Source organism: Amblyomma maculatum, chromosome 10 (genome assembly GCF_055883805.1).
Source record: "Amblyomma maculatum isolate TAMU_Amacu chromosome 10, ASM5588380v1, whole genome shotgun sequence".
NCBI classification, from domain to species: domain Eukaryota; kingdom Metazoa; phylum Arthropoda; class Arachnida; order Ixodida; family Ixodidae; genus Amblyomma; species Amblyomma maculatum.
In genome coordinates, this window is record NC_139353.1 from 16801553 (window position 1) to 16825757 (window position 24205).

The following is a 24205-nucleotide window of genomic DNA, read 5'->3' on the forward strand; positions in this document are numbered from 1 at the left end:
TTCCTCACGTGGATATGTTGGAGAACTCAGGGGCGCTAGATTTGGAGAAACGATGGACGTACCAAGAAATGTAGTTTTGCTCGAAGTTTTTAGTAAAAAAAAAAATTACAGCTTGCCGTTTCCTCAGTGTTTAGAGACATTAGCAGTAGCAAGGTTCGTTATCATCAGAGGAGTAAGGAACAAACTATTCTTTTCGCCAGGTCAGAACTATGTTGGCTCATCGGAAGCATTCGATCTGCACGCATATTGACACATCTTGATGTAGATAAGCATTAGAATTTCAGCAAAATACCCTTCATTAAGAAACTGAGTCCTAATCCTATATACTGCTCATAGATCTGACTTTGTTACTGCTGCAAATATCCACTATTGTTAATTCATTACGCGCACCGGAAGTAAAGAGAGAAGAAAACATGCAAGAGCAAGGGCGGGCCCAGCATTCTTTCTGATCAAGTGAGCGTAGTCTGCTAGCAATTTTGATTAGTGTGACGCCACGCCTGCATATAAATCGGCTGTTATGTACCAGACCTCAAGAAGCTGTGATCAATTTATTACCCTGTCCATACTGTGAGGTTGAAACCTGAAAGAGGACAAGTTTTTGATAAACAGCACAGTCTACCCGTGTAAACAGCTGCGATCATTGCTTAAAAAATTGAGGTAAAATATGTAGGCCCTCTAGATGGCACCCGCTTGCACAACTGAGGCCTTTTCTTGTGCTTAGAACCTTTTCGTTTGTGGCAATAAGAAAAGGACACATAGAAAATGAAAATGGAAAAAACACGCTTTGAACTCCTTCACAAAATTTGCCTCGTGGGGTTGATTCGCGTGAAGCACAGCAGCCAAGCAGACGGCGCTGGCTGAAACACATTTGACACGCATGTTTGTTTCTTTCATCGACTTCTGCCCAACATTGCCTCGGCACCGCGGCACCGGGCAGCCGACGCTCGCCTGATACCTTAAGTAACAATGGCCAACCGTGCGTTGATACTTAAGATAAACAGACTTGGCTCTGGGCAGAAATGACGCATAGCATTTCAAATTGACCGTTTTGTTATCAGAACAAAGATGTGAGAACTCCCTGAAGGTGGCTAAAAAGCAGAGCGACATATACCGGGTGTTCCTTTAGAAGTGCCAAAATTTTAAGAAAATTGAGGTAACTGGCTTCAGATTTATTAGAGCCATGAGGCTATGTTGGGGACTAGGGCAGACATCAGGTAAGATACAGAATATGTAACTAAATACACTAAGAATTCTAACTCGCCCGTGTTTTAAGGCACACAAATGTCACCTTGATAGGCTGTTGCGCACTGTAACAAAGTGCTAGCTCGCCCGTGTGGTGTTGGTCGCTAGGCTTAGATTTCATCAGTCTGCTGGCATCACCTGAGAGCCAGAGGGGTGCGTGGTAGTTCTCTGCCACTTTCGCTTCGACCACGACTTCGCTGATAGCCGCCGCTTCGCTACCCAAATCGCCCGGTAATCTCGCTCGCAATCCGTCTTCAAAGCGCAGAGGCGGAGCGATCTACGCAGGGCGCGCCGGCTGGTGTTGTGTTATGATGTGAAGACGCCTATCCCGTTGACAACCGCCGGCCTCGTACAACGGGATACAATATTAAAACTTTTTTTTTTTACTACTGTTCAGAGGACGAGCTCCAATATTTCAAATACAACAGATCTCTGAAGTAAAATTTAAAAATGTTAATTAACGCATTTAGTTAGTTAGCGAGCCGATTGAACCATTCTGCTTCTTAGCATGGTGTCTACCCCCAATATAATGCAGGGACTAAAAGGTAAATAAATAGCTGACGTTTTTTGTTTAATTTAGACCTTCTGAATAACACCAAATATAGCCACTTCATATGAAAGTGCTTTTTCAATAACTCGTGCACGTTTTCTCGACCAACCAAATAAAGCAAATATTTTGCGAGGGAAGTGCGCTAGACCATCATTTTATTGCAGGAATCGAACGGACACTATACCCGTGTAATAAAGAGCTTGCTAGATGAACTAAAGTTGGCTCTGTAGTGATTCAGCGGTAACCCAAGGCGCACAAAGTCCGTCTTGGATCGTGAAAGGAACTGTGCTGTAGTTGCGTTGGTTCAACGGTATTGCAGAAGCAGCTTCGTAAGCACTCAGACGCTCCTTCAAGAACGCCACAACCTACGAAAAGAATAAAAAAAAAAGATGTCAAAATAAACTTTTTCTTTTTCATAACGCTTGAGAGTACTATAATAGGCCTCATCGCAATGCATACAAGTTATCTGTAAAGTTAAAATTGTTGAACTAAACTAAACTAAACTAAACTAAACTAAACTAAACTACAGCTAAAATTGGTCAACTAAACCCATTTTGAGGAAGACACTTGTGCACTCCTGAAGTTTTCATATCACATTGCGTATTACACAAAACACGTTTAAGCACTTTTTTATTATAATGACATGATCTGAAAAGAGCTGTGCATAATTGTTTTGACTGAACGGCGTAGTTAGTGCCCCTGATTCTTTTCGTCTTGCCTCTTTTGCAAACAGCGTAGGCTTGTAGACTTAAGTCCACTTGCCGACCTTCTATATGTATTCATCGAAATCACAGTTAACTCAGTTAGTTTAAATGACGATTACGTTCATTCCGGTGATATGTATGTTGTACATCCGTGTGTTATTACAGATACCTCGTAACCCCGAACATCTCAATGTCATCTGACATCTAAATCTTCGCTCGCCCCGCGAAGTGTTTCATAGTGGGAAGCCTCTAATATATCTTCAGAAACTTCGATGTCACTGCTTTATTTCAGTGCACACTGAACTCGACTTCCACTTTTCTCACGTTGTTTCACAGAATCCATTAGATATTCATTGTGGCTGGCTTATGAACGCGGTAATAACACTCGTCTTCATCATTAGCCTGACTACAGCAGGTACTAGCCGAAGGCTTCTCTAATATTACCATTACAACGTACAAAGCGCCTCGCTGTGCCGGATGTTACAGATTATGACATCTCACCACGTAGCACTCAAGGCACGATCCTCGCATCAAGTACCATATAATGAAAAACCTATTAAATCATGCCAATTACGAAGTCTACTTATAACGTAGGGCACGGGGGCCGTGGAAATCTGCGCTATAAACGGTAGCATACTACAGCCAAAACATTATTTTTTCAGGTCTAACTACTCACAAAACGAATAAATTTCCTCTAAAAAACGCGTTATTAATTAGTGAACCAAAAGCAACCCACTAAGTTTACTGCACGCTTACTTTAGCTTGAGCACAGCGCGCGCAGCGCGACTGCGAAATTTACCGCAACCGCCAATGCCGTACTGCGCATGCGCTTGTTGTCAATGCGTGCCCAGCTTCGCGAAGACGGCCGCGCTATCCTCCTCAGTCGTGCTGAAGGCGGTATGCTTAAGAATTCTTTTCATTCCCATAAATAATGCGAGGTGTTCCGCGAGACCTTTTGGTTGGAAACAAGCCTTGCGGTGAGGCTGGTAAAAGAATCCACATTTAGTTTTTAGTGCAATGTAGCGGCAGCCCACGACACCAAAAAGAGTATCTATTGGGCAATCTTGCGTAAGGCGGAAGTAAAGCGTGGAGACTGAAGGATAGGAAACGAGCGGCGCCCGCCACGCGTGTACTTGTGTCGCGCCCAAAACAAGCGGTGAGATGTGCTGTGCCACGCAGTGAAGCCTAGTGCATCGCAGGGAAGTGCACTTGCTGTCCCGTGCTTTCATCGTGCGGCTTTCAAAACTGCACTGTAACCGGTATTTCGCTTCACGCGACCGCAAAATTATAGGTACGACTTTAGAATCACATCTCTGGGAGGCAGACCGGTGGCCGGCAAGAACCGCGTTAAATATGGTCCTGTATCCTATCCTGTTACGATGTAAGTGGCCTCGACTGCTTTCTCATCTTCCTGTTTTGCGATGAAAATTACTGAAGACAGTGTTAAATTATGTAGGCTGCTAATAGCATTTCTAAGCGAAGGACATAACATATCGCATCACAAATCATTTGTCGTACTTTTTCGAAAAATTGGGTTGCTTTGCTTTGTGAGTGTTAACGTCCCAAAGCAACTCAGGCTATGAGACGCCTGTATATATAACAACTATTATGAAGTCAGAACTCTGGTACATTCATTTTTGTGCTTGATAGTTTGTACGAATCTTATCTTTGCTATAAGTGGTATGCATTATGTTATATAGACAATATCTATGAACTTATCTAATAAAAGTGATGCATTGTGTTTTATACCAAAATATATAACAATTGCTCATTTCTTATAAAAATATTCGATAATCTATTTTGGCCTCTAATATCTCACAGAAGGGGATTAAAATATAGCCACAAGCTACCACAAACATTATGGGGGATATTTAAGCTCTCCTTTGAGGGTATGACGCGATATCGTAGGCGACCACCCGACATATAGGTTTCGTTATCGTGCACTGATATCGCAAAGCAGACCGCCTAATTATAATTCCACCTCGATCGAACTAGTTCGGGTTCAACCGGATTAACATCTACGTTGCACCTTCGGTATTGAGTTTTCTAATCGTGCTCGATAACTCAGTAGCCAACAACACGGGCGAACGTATCGAGCACCGTGGCGCGGAGTTGCTAAAACGATCCCTACACGAAGGTTTCGGAAGAGAAACTCATACAAGCACTCACATCTGGCCTCGAGCTGGCTATATTTTCCAGCTCACATGGATCAGCTTCGATGTCGAAAAGGTAGACTGTGTGGTTCGAGGAGAAGTTTTCTTTCTTGCTTCGGCACTTCAGCGTCGCTTTTTGCCTCCAGTTCTTGGGTAGGTTCAAATCCTTTTCGCCGTAAAAGTCCTTGAGGACGTTTGCAATCATTGACCTTTCGAGGAGGACGTCCAGTGCATGGTGTGGAGCACGGCCAGACGGAGGGCGGTACCGATCAGTATACAAACCAGAATTGTCCACAACCAGCTTGAATCTGCCGTAGCGCACCCCGCGGGCGAATGACAACAGCTCATCGATGTCGTAAAGCATCTCCACGCGCGGCGACGTTGACCCGTCATTTAAATGTGACCACATATCGATTCCGTCCAGTTCTCCGAGTTCAGCTGCATTGCCTCCTGAAAATACACGACGACAAAGACACATAAGATGACAGTAGTGTCGACCACGACTGCTAAATAAGTAATTACGTAAGCTAGTATCAGTATGGCGAAATGATGCTGAACTCCATGGCTTAAGTGACGGCGATAGAGAAAAGTAGACAGCGTTGACTTGAAGCTAAAACTTACTGGGACCAGTTTTTACAACCATTGTTTTGCAACCACATTTTACAACCGACTTTCACCAGGGCAAGGGGTGCATTCGACGCAAGATCTCAGAAATATGTGGGCCCACAACCCGTACCGAGGTTGACTGAACTGAATATAACCAGTGAAAAATAAAACAATCATGTCATGAGAATTAAAGTGAAAATGGGGATAAGAGGAGATACTTTGCGTGTCACTATAGATTTGGGAAAGACATTGCAAATATATCTTCTTTTAGGTTCAAACTTAGCGTTGCCGTCAAAGAATTTAAAAGCCGCCCGAATCCGTGGAAGACGCTTCGAAGCTGCAATCTGCCAAAAGGCCCTGTAATAGTAGTTCTGTTGAAGTTGGAAGTTAAAACGACCATGTCATCTGATCCAGTGACGTCATGCACCCACCGGCCACTTTGTGCGCGTTCATATCACATTGCGAAGTACCGCCTACCACACACATGGCAACGATTTTTCGCTCACAACACCGACGCCGACGTTGACGACACTGAAGCCGATGCCGTATTTTCCGAACATTGTCGCTAACATTATCGCTTGAAAATGCATGCTACTAAAAACTGCTGCTACAAGCTATGCACGAAGGCAACCTTAAATACATTGCCGACAATTCACAAAGCGGTTAGTAATGTGTGACGCGAACGTTCGGAATTTTGAGGCAGCAGCCCTAATGTGAGAAATAATAATCATTCAGGTGCACATAACGTTTTATTTTTCTTGCAATGTCTGACAGCTCAATGTAAATTCGAGCTTGTCAAGACGTGTAGTGATGCCCTAAACTAGATCTCAACCAAACATTATTTTCAGCAATGACATTTCTCTTGACACGCTGCTTAGAGCTTAAGTACATGAGCTTGAACCCGTGTTTGAAGGCGGTAACACGGACCAGCTTTTCAGGTTCACGTGTTCGAAACTTGGCTTGCGCACCAGGTATTGCGGACCCCCTTCCAAGCGTACAACTGAAAGAAGGCGGTGCGCTTGGCTGGTACGTTTATGCCCAGTTTATGCCCAGGGTGGCCGGCCAGTGGTGGTTTCTGAACCAGACCTCCCTAAACCAAGGCGGACGCCGGAACGTATAGCCTACTCATTCGCTACCAACCTATCCCATTTTGTTTTTTCTTTTTGCCATTTCGACCTCAATAATTTTCTTTAAAGGGGAGAGTGGAAGTTTCGTGTGTCCACTTTACCACCAGCTAACCGGGGTAGTGCACCGTGGATATCGATACGGAGGGGCTGAACTTAAGCGGGAGATAAAAAATGCTGATGACGTGCCGTGGCGATGACAAGGTACTCACTGAAGCGTCCAATAGGCGAAAATTATTCGCTCTACACGTAAAGTTTGCTTTTGCCTCAATAATCTCTTCACGGAGCGTTTGAATTTCCTTTCATGTGGGATGTAAGGTTGGTTACAGCGTGTTGTGGGTGCAGATGAGTGTGCGGGTGGTGACATCTCGAGGCTAGAGGTGTGACGGTTGGGCTGAGTATTGATTGCGAAGTTGACCAGTGCAAGATGAGGCTTGACGGGTGGAAGAGTAGTGGTGCGCTTACAAGATAGTGCCAAAGTGGTGAAGGCTAGAAACGCCGAAAAAAAGTTTTTGTCGAAATACAAGTACACTGGTAAAAAACAAAGAGTCAGCGTTTGAGATATTGATAGACAAACTATAGGCCATAAGGTGGGCAACGCTCTGAATGTGTCTCCTCTTCGCAGGAGATCTAAGTGGGCTTCAAGGTTGCCAAAATGAGCTTAGAATACACTGCTTAGAATGCTGCACCAATACTCGTAGGATCAAAATTATCAATAACTTCTCGTGGGAGTTTCAATTATAGGTAGTTTTCCTTTTCTTGTGGCAGCAGGAAACGAGTTTACTGCATTCATCAGTTTTTGACTCTTGAATGCTTACACTCTAATTAATAAACACATTGTAAAAACCCAGATTCAGAAATTAAGCGAACACAAATCGTCTGACAAGCAGCAGTCAGCTCAGATAGAGTTTTTTCCTGGCATATTGAAAAAGCTCTCATCTCAAAACTTCATAATTTCTGACACAAGTGCAGTAGACAAACTGCGAGACCAACCTGCAACTGAGTAGAGCGTAGGCATCCAATCGGTGATGTGCATGAGCTGGTGGGACACGGTCCGACTGCTGTCAAGCAGAGGACTCCAGATGAAAGAGGCGGCCCTGGTGCCGCCTTCCCAGAGGGTGAGTTTTGCCCCACGCAGCGGCCAATTAATGCTCCGGGAACTGTGCATTCCAAAAGGAATGCCGCCATTGTCGCTGATGAACAGAATCACTGAGTTCTCTAGCATCCCACAATCGTGCAGTGTCTGAAATACTTCACCTACAGACTGGTCCATAGCATCGACCATTCCTGCGAGAAACAATACAATACGCATACTCCTCGATTTCATTGCATCAGCCAACCTTTTTTCATTTATTTGACCACACCCTTCATCCATCATAACATTCCTTTTATGCCCTGAGGCAATAAACTTCGCAAAAAAAAAAAAAAAAACAATACGCATTAGCACCCCGTTTTGTACGTTCTGCTTTGCTCCCAATTTTCTGGTCATAATTTCAGTACTAATAAAAACACTCCAGTTCTATGCAGGCGTTAATCCTACCTGTGTCCGAAAGGCAACCATAACAATTTGATCAGGATGTACGCAAGGCGTACGTTTCAATTTTATCACGCATCTTTTCAAGTATGCTGAAAAACACTAACTAAGCCTACTCTAGGCTGCGATGTTTGACCGAAACTTTTAGGCCGCACGGAGGAGAAGCTTCTGCCGGAAAACAACGCGTTTGCAGCAATAATTATGCTTTAGTGCCATGATATTGTAGTTGCTGAGATGATGATAATGGTTATTTTTACTTGATCAAAAAAGCTGATGCAAAAATAGTACAACAATTCCTTGACTGCAGTCGTTATTCTATTGTTTCTAATAATGCGTTAACATCACTTTTATTTTCCGCTTTGTGCGTGCATGTATTGAGCGCAACTGCCGGAGACAATCCGCACTTACGTCGAGTAACTATAGTGATTTTCTCTCTAGAGATGCTACTGCATTCGTTGAAAGCCAGGCGGGCAGGGTGCCACCGGCAGAGCAGGACTGCAGGTTGAAAGACTGCTTCCGGGGAAGGACGCATGCAAGGGGAGCCAAAAACCACTGACAGCAAGGAAATACTACTTAATTTTTTGTCTTGTTCAATTTGCAATAACAGAGTAGTTGTAAAGGTAATCGGTTTAAACTTAAAAGAAAAAAAAAAAAAAACCGCGTGCTACCGATTAGAACATTTACACGTGAAAATCGGGCTAACGCAGGTCATTCTCACTATTTCGAAATCACTTTCGAGGTCTATATATCCGGAATCGATCGCATCTTATAAAGAGCTGATCATTTCCTCCACTCTTTTTTGCTCTTCTGGGAAAGGAACAGCACAATAATAACTGGCATAGCAGCAGGCAGCACCACGGAACCACTCCCACTTCGGCGTCTTCTGCTTTCCGCCAGGAAAGGGCAAGAAACACTTCGTCTTCGTCTTCTAGTAACAATATGCTTAAATATTCCACACACAGTTAATAATTCGAAGGTGCCGTACAATGATAAATGGAGCTATTAGTTTGTTCAAGGTATAATGCGCACACACCGACACGCCCAACAACGCACTCTTTTAAACTATTAGTTTGTCTTAGGATTAAATCATTGCTTCCAAATGTTTTTAATGCGCTTATAGCAAAATGATCTGATCGTGATGTAGCACTGCGAAATTCCTCTGTGCAGCTGCGGTCTCGCCTCGCGTGTCACTTACCTGCAAATATTGTTCGATTTCTTTCATGAATGTAGGAAAACTTGACGATATTCTCTAGAGGCGCCTCAAATTCAGCAGGGCCAGTTGCCCCGTGGACTGCTTGGTAGGCCAACAAGAGAAATAAAGGCTGTAATATTGAAGTAATATCAAACATATCAATCAGTATTTCATCTCGTGCAAATTTTTATCATTTGAGCAACGATGTCACAGTTGGAATTTAGTTGATTTCCTTCCAGCGTACGTTAGGTTATAAAACAAACAACCAAAAAAGTATTTAGCGTCGATACCTTCGATTCATCCCTATGGCGAATAATATCTTGGGCTCTTTGGGTAAACAGGGTCGTCGAATATGATCCATTTTCTGAACGTACCGGATCTGTGTTGAACCAAAAATCAAGACAGCTGGTGTTCCCCTGCAAAGAAAAAAAAAAACGGGCTTGTGATGCAAACAAAAGACCTTTGTCAGGGCACATTCAGAGAGGGGATGCCGACGTAGACAGAGGATGGCTGGTAACTTGCAACAGGTTTTATTTGGGGAAGAGCGCTCATGTAATTACTTCACCCATGCGCATCTTGTCTCATGAATAAAGATATGATACGCGCAATCAGTGATAAGGCGCAGCCTTGACACGCTTTTGGTTTATGTTTCATCATCCAAGTTTGTTCGCTACAGAACTGCTTTGAATCTTGATAGTGCTTAAAGGGGCACCCCAAGATAGAGTGCAGATACTGTAGTTCACTGTATACCGGCGAAATTTGCGGGATCCACATTTCAGCTTCCATGCCATATGTCAGTACTTTATTCAGTTTATCTGGAGCTCCCATGTACTTACGGCATGCCTTAGCAAGGTAAACAGCTATATCCTCGAGCGCGATTTCCGTGTCACCAAGGGAGATCGCAACGTCGTTTGCATACTCCAACATTTTAGCTTCTATGGCATGCAGCTTAAAACCAAGTATGTTTCCATTTCGGATGGCTGCCATATATAAAGGTATGTGCCAAAATGCAACAGAGACATGGTACACCCTTGCTTTTTGATGCATGAGCTGGCAACCACGAGCTAAGAGATTTATTAAGAATAATCTGCATTGAACACTTCTTATACGTCATTTTAACGCCCTCTAAAATAATGTTCCTAGCATTGCAGTGCTGCTTACAAAAAGCATATCATGTAGCACCCGGTAAAATGTCTTCACAAGGTCGAGCCTGCAGTATGGCCATGCGACCCTCAATGGCATTACCGCAGCCTTGTACTTTCCTTGCGATGTGGATGTTAAATATCCTACGGACCTTAATATGGCACGTTTCATGGAGGCCTACTAGCTCCATAATTGTGCTTTGTAATCGTCTAGCTAGAACTTTCATGGACATTTTCTACTCTGAGTTGGTAAGGCTTATCGGCCTATTTAAAGCTATATGGGCACGAATACTCTGCGCATTTATCTGCCACTCTCTTAATCTGCATTGAATATCGTCTTCATCAAGATCCATAAGAGCGTATTGAGTCGAAACACATCGCTATCACATTGCATTTCTAAATTGCGTTCATGGTCCCAAAGTTTTGTATTGCGCAGCCTAAGCTCCGTAATCACTGATTTTACCGATCGTTGCTGAAGCTTTCCCTGAAAAACCTAGCCGCGTAGAAAAAACCTAAATGAAACATGACGTGCTTCCGAACGTGCTTCGCATTTGGCCAACTTTGCTAAATCGGCTGCCATCGCTTTTACACGCATATCTCTTGTTACTTTGTAGCATTGGCATCTACGACAGAAACAACATAAATAAGGTGTTCATTTTGCTAAAAACGAAAATATTTAGTGGATGATTTTGGTACCTTGTGTTCCTGCCACTCCCAATTGTTTATTCATGTCGGCACAATACTTATCTATAAATTACACAGTTATAGGCGGCACCGCATACAACTTTTCTGACGCTCCAAACAAAGCGACTATCTCTGTAACCTATCCTAGGTGGAACAATATATATATATTGAAGAGGGGTTTATTGGGGGTTATTCGGAGGACTGGAAACGGCGCATGGTGACACACGATGACTGTAGAGTGAAGCACAATCTCGTCCGAACAAGACAGTCCGAGCTTCCAGTGCGTGCACCAGCTGATCGGCCAGGAACCCAGCAGTCTGCATCGTCGTTTGCGTGGGCGCTTTATATATATATATATATATATATATATATATATATATATATATATATATATATATATATATATATATATATATTGTGGAAGAAGGCCAGGTCGAAACGGCAAGGCAAGGGATGCCGTGTCTGGCGTTTTACTCTGATGACTAAACCCAGGCGCGCGCCGGAGCCGGCGCCGCGGGACGATGATGATGGTATGTACAAATGAAAGAGGAAGATCATGGCATATACAAATTAAAGAACGTTCACAGAAGGCTCACACAATCTGCCCGGGGGGTCGGAAGCGGCCAGCCTGTAACTAGCCGATGCATCGCGGCGCACAAATGGTTTCAAGCGAGACACATGAACAATTTCAGTTCCACGGTGGCGTCGATCAGCTGGGGGATTAACAGGCGTCACTTTGTAGTTCAGTGGGGAAGTTTGGCTTATGACCTCATAGGGACCTACGTAGCGGTGGTGGAATTTGTCACTAAGGCCAGGGGTGCGCAATGGTGTATAAAGCAGTACTTCATCACCAGGACGAAAAGAGACCACTCGATGTGTAGAATCATAGCGAGTCTTGCGGTCTTCCTGGCACGCTGCCGTGTTGATGCGGGCAAGATGACGGCATCTGGCCAAACGAGATAAAAAATGGGCAGCTACTGACGTGGAGTAGTCGGGCGTAGAGAAGAAGGAAGCGTCGAGAATTGTAGTGGGAGGACGGCCATAAACAAGGAAAAATGGAGAGTAACCGGTAGTTCGCTGTACTGCTGTATTATAGGCGAATGTGACGAATGGTAGAACAGTATCCCAATTTCGATGATCTGGTGTGATGTACATGGATATCATGTCCGACAAGGTGCGATGAAATCGTTCAGTGAGACCGTTAGTCTGGGGGTGGTAGCTTGAGGTTGTCTTATGAAGGGTGGATGACGCGTGAAGAACTTCGGCAACGACTTTCGATAAGAAGGCTGTACCGCGGTCACTTAGGAGCACCCGAGGAGCGCCATGACGCAATACAATTGATTGCAAAAAAAAATTTGCTACTTCTTCCGCGGAATCAGTCGGCACAGGTGCTGTCTCAGCGTAGCGTGTGAGGTGGTCGACAGCCGTTATAATCCAATGGTTACTCCCATCGGAGAGAGGTAGGGGACAAGATAAGTCGATGCCGACTACGTCGAATGGCGTGGCGGGACAAGGAAGAGGTTGTAGAAGGCCAGCGGGCGAAGAAGTCAGCCGTTTGCGACGTTGGCACAGAGGGCAGGATGCGACGTATTTGGCAACGGTGGAAGATAAGCCAGGCCAAAAGAATCGTTTTCTCACGCGGTCGTAGGTTTTGTCAAAACCAAGGTGACCTGCAGTAGCGTCATCGTGGAGAGCCGCCAGTATACGTGGGCGAAGCACACGCGGCACGACTGGGATCCAGCGAGTTTCATCAGGGCAATACACATAGCGGAGTAGGATGCCATCTTCGAGCTTGAAATTGCGAAGCTGTCGGCGAAGCCTAGCATTGGGTGGGTCCGAAACGCCGATAAGGCGGTCGATAATAGGACGGCAGTAGGCATCGGCTAATTGCTCTGAGCGGAGATCGTGCTTGTTCTCAGAGTCGTCAAAACAAACGGTTGTGATATACGTCGGGCAAAGAGACGGTCGGCTCAGGTCAGAGGTGGTAATGCATTGGGAAGAAAAACAGCAGGTTGATTCCGAAAGGGGACAGCGAGAGAGAGCGTCGGCGTCTTGGTGTTGGCGACCAGGTTTATAAGTGACGTCGAAATGGTACTCTTGCAGGCGCAGAATCCAGCGGCCAAGTCGGCCTGTCAAATTTTTGAGTGAAGATAACCAGCAAAGAGCACGGTGGTAGGTCACAACTCTGAAATGCCGACCGTATAGGTAAGGGCGAAATTTTTACACAGCCCAGACGGCGGCAAGACACTCCTGCTCGGTAATGGTGTAGTTTTTCTCAGCTGGAGTCAAGGTCCGACTGGCAAAGGCAATCACTTTCTCACGCGATGTTGCATTACGCTGCAGAAGTACAGCGCCAAGACCGTGACCACTGGCATCGGTGTGCAGGATAGTTGGAGCGCTGTCACTGAAGTGGCCAAGAACAGGATCTGATGTAAGGGCCTGCTTCAGGTCATTAAAAGCAGTTTCGCACTGTTCAGTCCAAACGAAAGGGCTGCATGCTTTAAGTAGCTCATGAAGTGGTGCAGCAATAGTTGCAAAATGACTTATAAAACGCCGGAAATAAGACGCGAGGCCGAGGAAACTGCGCAAATCTGTAGTCCGTTGTGGACGAGCAAAGTTCAAGACCGCGATGGTTTTTTCAGGATCTGGGCGAATGCTGTCATGGCTGACCAGATGTCCCAATATTCTAATTTCCTTCTGTGCAAAGTGGCACTTCTTGGTGTTGAGCTGAAGGCCTGCCGAAGCGAGACAGGTGAGGACTTCACTCAGGCGCGTGAGATGGTCATTAAAGGTTGCCGAAAAGACAACAATGTCGTCCAAGTAACACAAACAGGTTCTCTATTTTAGGCCACGAAGCACAGTATCGATCATTCTTTCAAATGTCGCTGGTGCGTTACAAAGTTCGAAAGGCATAACATTAAATTCGTAAAGGCCATCGGGTGTTGCGAAAGCGGTTTTTTCTTTGTCGTCCTCGTGCATAGGTATTTGCCAATAACCTGAGCGGAGGTCCAAGGTCGAGAAATATTCGGAGCCTTGGAGAGAGTCAAGGGCGTCATCAATTCGCAGCATCGGATATACATCTTTGCGGGTAATTTTGTTGAGTGCGCGGTAATCAACACAAAAGCGTACCGAGCCGTCCTTTTTTTTAACTAGCACTACTGGGGAGAGGGACGAATTATATTGTGATGGAGCATGTCATTTACATTTTCTTCAATTACTTTTCGTTCAGAGAGGGAAACCCGATAAGGCCGTCGGCGAACAATAGAGTTACCTTCAGTAATGATGCGATGGTGCGCAACACTAGTCTGTCCCAGTGGTGTGGAAGTGGCATCAAAAATGGCTTGATGGTGTCGAAGCAATGTCAGCAGTTTTTGGCGTTGGTTCGGCGTGAGTTCAGCATTAATAGTCTTCGCGAAAACAGAAAGACAGACGTCTGACGAAACATGTTGCTGAGGCGGAGGGGCGGTGAGCACCATCATGGAAAAAGGTTGAACATCCACCATGCAATGCAGAGAAGTTCCTTTTGGGAGCACGAGGGATTCACGTGAAGTGTTAGTGGCCACTACTGTCGCTGAGCCGTTGTGGAACCGGACAAGACTTGACGGGAAGGCGATGCCGCGTGCAAGATGACTATATGATGGTGCTATGAGTACGTCCCCGTCGGTTATGTGGTCAGAAACAACAGTAAGCAGTTTTTCGCACTGAGGAGGCAAAACAGTATCAGCGGCGGCAACGAGGGGATGATGACGTTCAGAAACGTCAGATGAAAAATCGCTGTCTGTCATATGAATAACACGCTCACCACAAGAAATTAGCGCTGAAGCGGTTGACAAAAAATCCCATCCAAAAATCATCACATGCGCACAAGGTGAGAGCACAGCAAACTGCACATGATGGCGGATGCCGTCGATAACAACTCGTGCGGTCCACTTCGCTGAAGGGCGCAAAGGGACGTCATTGGCTCCACGGAGTTCAGGCCCATCATATGGTGTTGTCACTTTTCGCAAACGGTAGCACAAATCAGCGTGAATGACAGAAATTGCAGCCCCTGTATCAATCAAAGCTTCAACCGGTAAACCTTCAGCGACACCAGCAATCACGTTATACGGGCGATCAGGAGGACTTTTAGTAAGTTCGCAGAGTGCAGTTTGACCTCCGGAAACTGCAACACTTAGTTTTCCGGATGGCGGACAGGGAGAGTGGTTGCGGGGCGGAGAGGGGAAGCTGAGCGGCGGTATGGGGAAAGGGACCGGCGTCGAGATACATGGGCGCCATTTGGTTCAGACGGGGATACCGGCGGTGGAGAGGATCGACGAGGTGGGCTGGGAATAGGTCACCGCTGATAACATGAGGGTACGTCACTTTCGAAGGCGTCGTAACCACGCCGCTCGCTTTGAATGCGTCGACGACAGAAGCGGGATATAAGCCTTCTGATTCCACAGTAGTAGCACACTGGGCGAGAGGGGCGCCAAGGTGCGTAATAGGGTGGCGTAGGCTGAGCCGTCGTAACGGCGTTGATGTGGTTGTAGGGCGGTGCCAGTTGGGGCGGCGGAACAAAAGAAGGGAGTGATGCTGCGACGTGTGCGTAAGTCGATGCTGGGCGGGGAGCAGAAGGGTCGGACACCATAGGCCAAGTGATTGTTGCCAGCTCATCTTTAATGATGTTGCGGAGTCCGGCGTCATTAGAAGGTACCGAAGAATGATCGCACCCGTGTTGACAGACAGGCTTGAGGGCTTGGAGATCCTCCCAGATGATGGCTCGAATCAGTGCCCGCAGATCTAGGTCAGCAGAGGTCGCGCCAGTAGCAATGCCGGGCTGCAATCGGGAGGACTGCAGCTGGTCGATACGTTGGCAGGTCGCAATAATGGCGTCAACAGTAGAAGGATTCTGGGCAATCAGGGTGTTATATGCCACTGAATTAATTCCTTTCAAGAGGTGGTGTACGCGTTCAGGCTCGGCATGGTGGGACTAATACGCCGGCAAAGTGCAAGTATGGCCTCTATGTAGGAAGCGTACGACTCATCGGGACCTTGGAGGCGAGAGGCGGGCTTATTCTTCGCGACCTCAGTCCGAACTGCTGGGTCCGCAAAATATTGGCGGAACTGCTGCTTGAACGTGGTCCAGTTAGTGGTGTGGGGTTCGCGGTTAATAAACCAGGTTCTGGCGACCTCAATGAGGTAGAAAGAAACATTCAGAAATTTTAGAGCATCGTCCCACCGGTTGTAGTTGCTGCAGCGTTCATAGGTGTCCAGCCAGTCATCGACGTCTTCATCGCGACGACCAGCGAACAGCGGCGGGTCGCGTTGTCGTGAAGGCACAGTCGGAGGGGGTGGTGCAGCCGAGTTAGAGGGTGCTGCCGATTCGTGGGTACTCTCGGTAGTCATAACGATGGTGGCAGGCGGTAAACAGCGACCGGAACGTAGCTCCAGCGAGTGGCAGGGCACAAAACAGCAAGGGGATCAAGTCCTACCTCCAGCACTTGTGGAAGAAGGCCAGTTCGAGACGGCAAGGTCGAGACGGCAAGGCAAGGGATGCCGTGTCTGGCGTTTTACTCTGATGACAAAACCCAGGCGCGCGCCGGAGCCGGCGCCGCGGGACGATGATGATGGTATGTACAAATGAAAGAGGAAGATCATGGCATATACAAATTAAAGAACGTTCACAGAAGGCTCACAATATATATATATATATCGTCACCAACACACGTAGCAAGCAGCACAACAACCGAGCTGGCCCTTTTTAATAATCAAGCGAAAAACTCGAGAGAGACGAGGATGACGCTTAGCCACGTGCCAAGACATTCGGCCACTTGGTGGCGCCAGAAGATGGTCAGCGGTGTGGCATTGCCCCCCTTCCAAGGGGCATCGACCCGATGCCGCAAGCGTAGGGGAATAGTCGAAAAGCGGGGTAAGTTATACGGGAAAGTCTCTGGCTCTGGTTTGGACCCTGAAATGGTTTAACGATTGTAATATGGCTTCATTCTGGCAACGTGAACTATTTCAGATTTCGGCTGCCGAGAGGAGCGTACAGTGCCTCGTGGTAGCACCTCGTAGTTCACCGCGCTGAGGCGGCGGATCACCTCGTAAGGTCCAAAGTATCGCCGCAGAAGCTTTTCAGAGCGCCCTCGCAACCGTATTGGGCTCCATACCCAAACTTGGTCGCCGGGCGTGTAAGTCACCTCTCGGTGTCGCAGGTTGTAGCGCTGGGCGTCGTGCACTTGTTGGTGCCGAATTCGCTGTCGGGCAAGTTGGCGTGCGGCTTCTGCGTCACGAATAAATTGGTCAGCCCCCACGACAGTGGAGGGAGCAGAATCCGGAAGAAGCATGGCATCCAGCATAGTCAAAGGTTCGCGTCCATGGACCAAATGAAATGGAGTAGAGCGTGTGGTTTCCTGAAGCGCAGTATTGTATGCGAACGTGATGTACGGCAGAATTCGGTCCCAGTTACCATGATCCTCGTCTACATACATAGAAATCATGTCTGCAATTGTCTTGTTAAGCCGCTCAGTTAGTCCATTAGTTTGAGGATGATAGGCAGTTGTTTTCCGGTGGGTGGTGCCACTGAGTCGAAGGACCTCGCTCGTGAGTGCCGACGTAAACGAGGTTCCCCTGTCAGTTAAGACGACTGTTGGGGCGCCGTGACGGAGTACAATGTTATGAATGAAGAAATGCGCAACTTCCTCTGCGGTACCACGGGGAATGGCCTTGGTCTCACAGTAGCGGCTGAGATAGTCAGTGGCAACCGCTATATACCTGTTACCCATTGAGGACTTCGGGAATGGGCCCAGTAAGTCCATGCCTACCTGTTGAAATGGGAATTTCGGGGGATCGATAGGCTGCAGGACGCCAGCTTAGCCACGTTCCAAGACATTCGGCCACTTGGTGGCGCCAGAAGATGGTCAGCGGTGTGGCAATATCATACTAGATACCAAGTAAAGTTTTGCAAGATAGATATTCCCCATGTAACATAGATAGTCTACTCTTCGAGCACCAGCTGAGAGCGCAAAAGAGGACCCTCTGAAAAAAAGAAGGCAACAAAGCTCGGGTTCGCTCTCGGCATCGCTAACGTTTGAAGCAGCAGTTTCAGAAGAGCCATAGCCGTACACATTGCACAATTCGTCTCACAACACTTGAAGGCGGTGCCGCTTTTTCCAGTAATGCAGCCTCGCAATCGCAACTTAACTAGCTTCGTTACCTTTACTGACACCACGTCAGAGCATGGCCCGCCCCTTCCGGACCTTTCCGGGAGCGCGACCCATCCTTCTTCAACGGTGCGGAAGAAACAGGTATGGAGGACTGGCTGCCTTTCTACTAATGTGTAGCGCCACCAAATTGCAAGTTGCAAGATATAGTTGAGCTCACCATCGTGTTTTGTATAACTGATGTCGCCAGCCTGTGGTTCCGAAACGAGAAGCTTATATATGTACCTGGGCAGATTTCAAGACTAGTCTCACTGACTCCTACGGCCGCTCCGCTATCCGGAAACTCCGCGCCAAACAGTGGTTGTGTGCTCGTGTCGAGCACGAAGGTGAGAAATTTACACGCTACATTGAAGATGTTGTGGACTTGTGTAAGTGTCTTAAGACATCTATGAACAAGGCCCATATAATCATACTGTAGGGAATTGAAGATAGGGGCAGATGCATACTGTAGGAGATTGACGATGCCGTCTTTCAAATTCTTGTCGCCAAAAGTCTGCTAACAATTTTTGAGGCAACGAAGTAATCTCTTTGTGTCAGAAATATAACGAGCCCCGAAAACAGCGTATTACCGTACGCCGTATCACTTGCTCGGACGACCCATTTTTGGTGCTCGGTTATTCTTCATGCACCTCTAAAGGAGCAGCCGAGTCCTTTCCAGTACAACCAGTGGCTAGAGCGGTAAGACGTCGCCAGATAGTTTGTCCTTGGGTGCCTGCCGACACGACTCAATTCATGTCGCCTTCTATTCAATGTGCGATTCAAGAGCAAGTTTCTGAGATCCTGCCAGCCGCGAACCCGCCACCTATGGCCACTGCTTCGCTGGCGTATGCAAAACCTGTAGCCTGGACCCGGCCTTCGTCCGCAAATCCTGCCATGAAGACACGCTTGCCTTAATATTGTTTTCTTGTCTTTCGTTTTATTGCAAAAGGAATAGTACGCCAGGTTTCGGCCGGTCGCGTAGTCCGTGGCTGTAGTCACAACCGGCCTTGAACAGCCGTTAAAAAAAAAAGAAGAAGAGGAAGAAGAAGAAGAAGAAGAAGAAGAAGCTTTCGCTCCATATTCGGTTCAGCAGCTTTGAACCCTTCTCATTTTTATGTGTGTTTTCTTCCAGCTTTCTACTTTACGGTGTGCAAATGTAATAAAAACTTCTAAAATATTAAATTGGTCACTGTTACGCCCCGCGTATCCCCTAGGAAAGGTAACGCTCATCCAGCAGCAATGATCTAGCAAAATCAGTGGCACTCTGTTGAAGCTTCTGTCGTCCACATTTAGCAGACTGATACCACCGCATCGAAGTGCATAAGTATTAATCATAACTTAACTTAATCATAACTTAAGTATTATTCCATAATGGCGAAGCCTCTGGTATATATTTAGTTTCCTTGTTTATCCAATAAACCTTCATTCCCGAAGTAACCAATATGTTGATCGTAGAATTATATCTCTTGAATGCAGCTGAAGTTCACTGCGTTTTGGGTGCCCTTTCCAGTGGCGCTGATAGAAAATTCCGGGGATTCACTGCTTTACTTAGAAACTTGTAAATCCGGCTGAACAAAGTACACTACGTAGCATGCGTATACAGCTATAAAAAAATAGCGAGGCGGAACTTACTAATGGGATGCTGTGAGTGTAGTAGTCTTCATCGGGGTTGTAGAACCCATAGAAGCTGTCGAAACCACGGTAGGTTGGAGTGAACTCCTTCATGTAATATCCAAGGTCCCACTGTGTGTGCAAAATAAAGAAATAAGTGCAGCCAATAAATGAAATACAGTGGTATAAAAATAATCATGGCAAGTCCGGTGTTTATTAATATCTCCATAATTAAGACAAAACGAGCATCAAAGCTACCAAGACCGTCACAACCCGTTACAAGAACTTTTATGGCAGCGTCAACGATGATAAACAATTTAGCAGTTTTCTTTCACATCCCAGTGAATGTTTTACTTGCTGCCCAATGTTCCTTTGTTTCTCATTCCTAGCTCTCCGAAGGAACACAGGGCTAAATTTTCGCGCCTATGTCAGTACGCCTGCTTTAAATTCACGTCAACTATACTGTGTCTTGGGGGTGCTACCTACTATTTTCCTTGCGATTGGTTGGATTACAGCTCTGAAGCGTCTGTGCCGTGATAGTGTTCGGGGGGCAGGCCGTTAAGTAAAAAGCTAGTCATAGATCGAGGATAGCCTGCGACACGCAAAAGAGAAGATTTTCGAAGCACCCAAAGCTGAACTCGTACATCATTCTCCTCTTCACAGCCTTCGTGCTCTGACTTATTAGGCATGAACTTACACGAGCAAAAAAAACTACTTTCTAAACTTCATCAATGTTTTAGAAAAAGCAATTCCGCGCCAATGCTTCAAAACGTAATTATCAGCATGATATATTAGCTTGGGGTGTGGCAGGAGACAGAGCTTCACATAAATCCGTTTAGCGCTTCGCACTCAGTTTCTCGCCCTTGGTCAAAATACAAAAGATATGACGAACTTTTGAACACTACTTCAGGTTGCGCTGAGCTCTGTAGCGTTATATAAAGGCATATAAATCGGCGCGCATTTCGGGAGTATTCGCGGTATTGACATTCACCCGCAACGCTATTGCGTAATTTTTGTTCCCGTGCAGAGAAGCTTTTAAAGCGGTTCTTGAACCCTTGTGGCGTTTGCCCGGCACCCGCTATAGAGCCAGCCATATACCCCATGTAACAGTGGAAGGGTTGGTGCGAGTGGTGTTTGAGCGACGTTACCATCACGTAGTTCTTATGTAGCATCCCTAGGGACTGATCACCAACTAGCCCAGTAACTAAAGCTTTTAAGATATGCATCCCTAGGGAGCTTATTGATGGAGGACATAGTAGCCCTACAAAATCAAGGATGCGACATTATCACATGATCAGGGCCGATCGTAGGATCCAACATAGCACGGTGGAATATGTCCACCTTCCCAACTCACCTTACTTTAAGTTTGTTCTAATGACGGGTTTGATAGTGGCCAGCACACTTTTGGGACACATGGACCAGTACATTTCCAAGTAATCTGCCTACTACGCGTGAAAAGACCGTATAGCTGTGGCCTTCTAGTGCAACAGCAGTGCTCGTTATCACAAGCACTGAACATCGACAATGACGGGTTTGATAGTGGCCAGCACACTTTTGGGACACATGAACCAGTACATTTCCAAGTAATCTGCCTACTACGCGTGAAAAGACCATATAGCTGCGGCCTTCCTTTTCTAGTGCAACAGCAGTGCTCGTTATCACAAGCACTGAACATCTAACGGCCCACATTTAAAATTTGAATCTGCGTAGAAGGGCTTTATTAGGAGCGTAATATCTTGTAAGGAGTTTAAACTCTATAAGTAAATATGCGTGCTTAAGCTGCCACTTTTTTTCTACGGAGGTTATTATTCTCAAGCACAGATCTGTGTTCACCTGTTCGCTGACTCCAGTCTGCAGATATTCCCAAATTTGGTACAACCGAATTGCTTTTAACAATCTTCTTAGTGTTGCATATGATATCTGCCGACTAGAGCTACGACCGATGTTTCACGGAATATGATTGGGAACGCTCGCAGGGTTTTCATTACAAAGTTGACTCTGATGCACTGCCTTGAAATACCCACAGCCACTTCCCTGCGGTTACATGGTGGTACAATCAACCACCTCCAACATACCGCTATTGCGGTATATCATGACCAACAAGCCGTGTTATAAAACATAGAGGATTTGCTTTCCTCTCAGAATTATTGTCTTCCACAGCACATAAGTGAAACTCCAAAGATGCGGTATTAAATCCCGTCCGCGGCGGCCGCCTTTCGACGAGAAGCATGGCGCCGTATGGTGTGCGTTGTCAGTTCATGTTAAAGAACCTCAGGTGGTCTAAATTTCTGGAGCTCTCTACTACGGCATCTCTCATAGCCTGAGTCGCTTTAGGACGTTAAACCCTTTAAAACAAACTAAACCAAAGTGAAACCATATCTTTATTTTGCGCTGATGGCCCTCCGAACAATTCTTCATGCAGGTACTGATAGAGTAGATATAAAGTAATATTTTATCTAGCACTAACTCTGCGGATGTAAACTGTTTCAGTGCACAAAGCCGTACAATGTTAACACGTCCCAAACACAACCGAGACAAACTAGCGCTTAGTGATGCGACAGAAATTCCTTCACTGACGCTTGAACTTCACCGGCAGTGCGCTTAAATGTGACACACTGCGTGCCATTAAGTGCACCCATGACATGCAGTCGTCCTGTTCTTACTAGTTCATCTTGTAAATTTTAAACATGCGGAATGCAGCCGTGTCTACTGCTACAGTCTAAGCAAGAGTACAAGATCTGCCACCATTCTGGTGAACTCAGGTATTTGACAAAAAAGGGCACTTGGCGCGAACGCTAGGATAAAACACGACATTGCCAATTGCCGACAAGATCTCTTGCTGTATGGCCACCAATGTTTTTGTCTTTTGCATCTTTATTCCTCACATAAGTGTCTCGCATTCGTTCACTGTTCGTACGGTTCTAAGGTGCGTAGCACGATGAATGGCTTGGCGGCCACTCTAACTTTATTACAGTACCTTGGTTGGAAAAGATGTGAATTTGCGGCATACTAAATCGTATATTATTTAGGAAAATAGCTGAAGGCTGTCATGCGAAACATACCTTTCCAACTAAGTGAGTCTCGTAGCCCCGTTTCTTCAGGTACTGGGGAAGAATAGGCACGTCGAGGGGTAATCCCCAAGGACCGTCATATCCAAATAAGATTCCTTGCATTCCTTGTGACAGCCGAAAACACATCAAGATGGAAAAGTAATGAATTCAAGTGGCGGCAGCAACGTCGCAACAAAGAAATGTTCCGCTGACAGCATTGCCCATACGTCTTTAAAGACCTGGGCCGCCCCTTCGCGTTTAGTGAAATTTCGACCGGGTTAGAACTCTACGTATTATGAGACGCTTAGAAACATTCAGTTTACAGCCTAGATCTGCTTGAGATAATAAAAACTTAAAGGTCATTTTAAGTAACGTCCCAATACCTGAACTAAGCGGTCCAATAAAATTATTTGTCATAGGTTCGCTTCTCTCGAGGAATTGGGCAGAAAACCATTGCTGCCAGGAGAACGTTCTGCATCAAAATGAACATGAAACATGGCATGAGGCTAAGCAGTTGAAACGTAAGGCACAAGCTGAAATGCCATCAGAATACAACGAGCACGATCAAGAAAACGAAGTTGTGGGCTGAGAGCTTCTCTGCATAACGCGAGTATTAGAAGCATTAAGGAGTCACTGCTGCAATTTTGCTTTCTTAGCTGTAAATCCAGCCGCATTATAGAAAGTTCATAAAACACACAGAACAAAGTGCTAAGTCAAGCGTGTCTTCTGTGAATATCTTTTTTTTTCTGTGTGTGTGTGTGTGTGTGTGTGTGTGTGTGTGTGTGTGTGTGTGTGTGTGTGTGTGTGTGTGTGTGTGTGTGTGTGTGTGTGTGTGTGTGTGTGTGTGTGTGTGTGTGTGTGTGTGTGTGTGTGTGTGTGTGTGTGTGTGTGTGTGTGTGTGTGTGTGTGTGTGTGTGTGTGTGTGTGTGTGTGTGTGTGTGTGTGTGTGTGTGTGTGTGTGTGTGTGTGTGTGTGTGTGTGTAGTGTAATTATTGACCTAGAATTATGCGAGAATGGGTCCACCAATAAATTTTACTTGATCGTCCTATGTAAACTTGACGATTACTTGGAAACTAGCATCTGAACTTTGATTGCGTCATCATTGCTATTAAGGGACATATTTTGGTTCTACATTGTAGATCTTTTGAGGCGTTCAGTGCGTCAATTGGTTTCACCGTTGGCACAAGGGGAATCTTAACTTACAATGTCGTTTTGGCTTTGTGCCTACAAAATCGGGATCTTTGTGCAACACGATGAAATTAAATAGAAGCCCTGATTGAGACATCTTTTGTGCTCCAGAAATGAAAAAGGCCCCATGCTGTGCAATTCTTATGAGCGATAAAAAAGATAAAGTCAACCAGATAGTTGAATAATTTCGCAGGGCTCTCTTTTTAGAGCACTGTAACCTATGGGCAATATAACTGCCTTTTCC

At 45.9% G+C, this 24205-nt stretch overlaps 1 protein-coding gene across 1 annotated transcript; it reads right to left on the reverse strand.

Moving 5' to 3' along the window:
* Positions 1-1930: 1930 nt before the first annotated feature.
* Positions 1931-22898, reverse strand: LOC146175670 (arylsulfatase B-like). The gene is made up of 7 exons (XM_084580838.1): positions 22786-22898; positions 19745-19855; positions 9396-9521; positions 9109-9235; positions 7373-7666; positions 4666-5099; positions 1931-2157 (listed from the first exon to the last, which is right to left on the reverse strand). The coding sequence occupies exons 1-7, from the start codon at positions 22894-22896 to the stop codon at positions 2005-2007; spliced, it is 1356 nt and encodes a 451-aa protein (XP_084436964.1). The 5' UTR covers positions 22897-22898; the 3' UTR covers positions 1931-2004.
* Positions 22899-24205: the final 1307 nt, after the last annotated feature.

Coding starts and splice junctions, on each gene's coding strand:
- LOC146175670 (XM_084580838.1), bottom strand. CDS start 22,896: ATGCAAGGAATCTTATTTGGATATGACGGTCCTTGGGGATTACCCCTC. Junction 7,667..9,108: donor AAATCGAACAATATTTGCAG/GTAAGTGACACG, acceptor TGTTTCTCGCAG/GAATGGTCGATGCTATGGAC. Junction 2,158..4,665: donor TAGCCAGCTCGAGGCCAGAT/GTGAGTGCTTGT, acceptor TTCTTTTCGTAG/GTTGTGGCGTTCTTGAAGGA.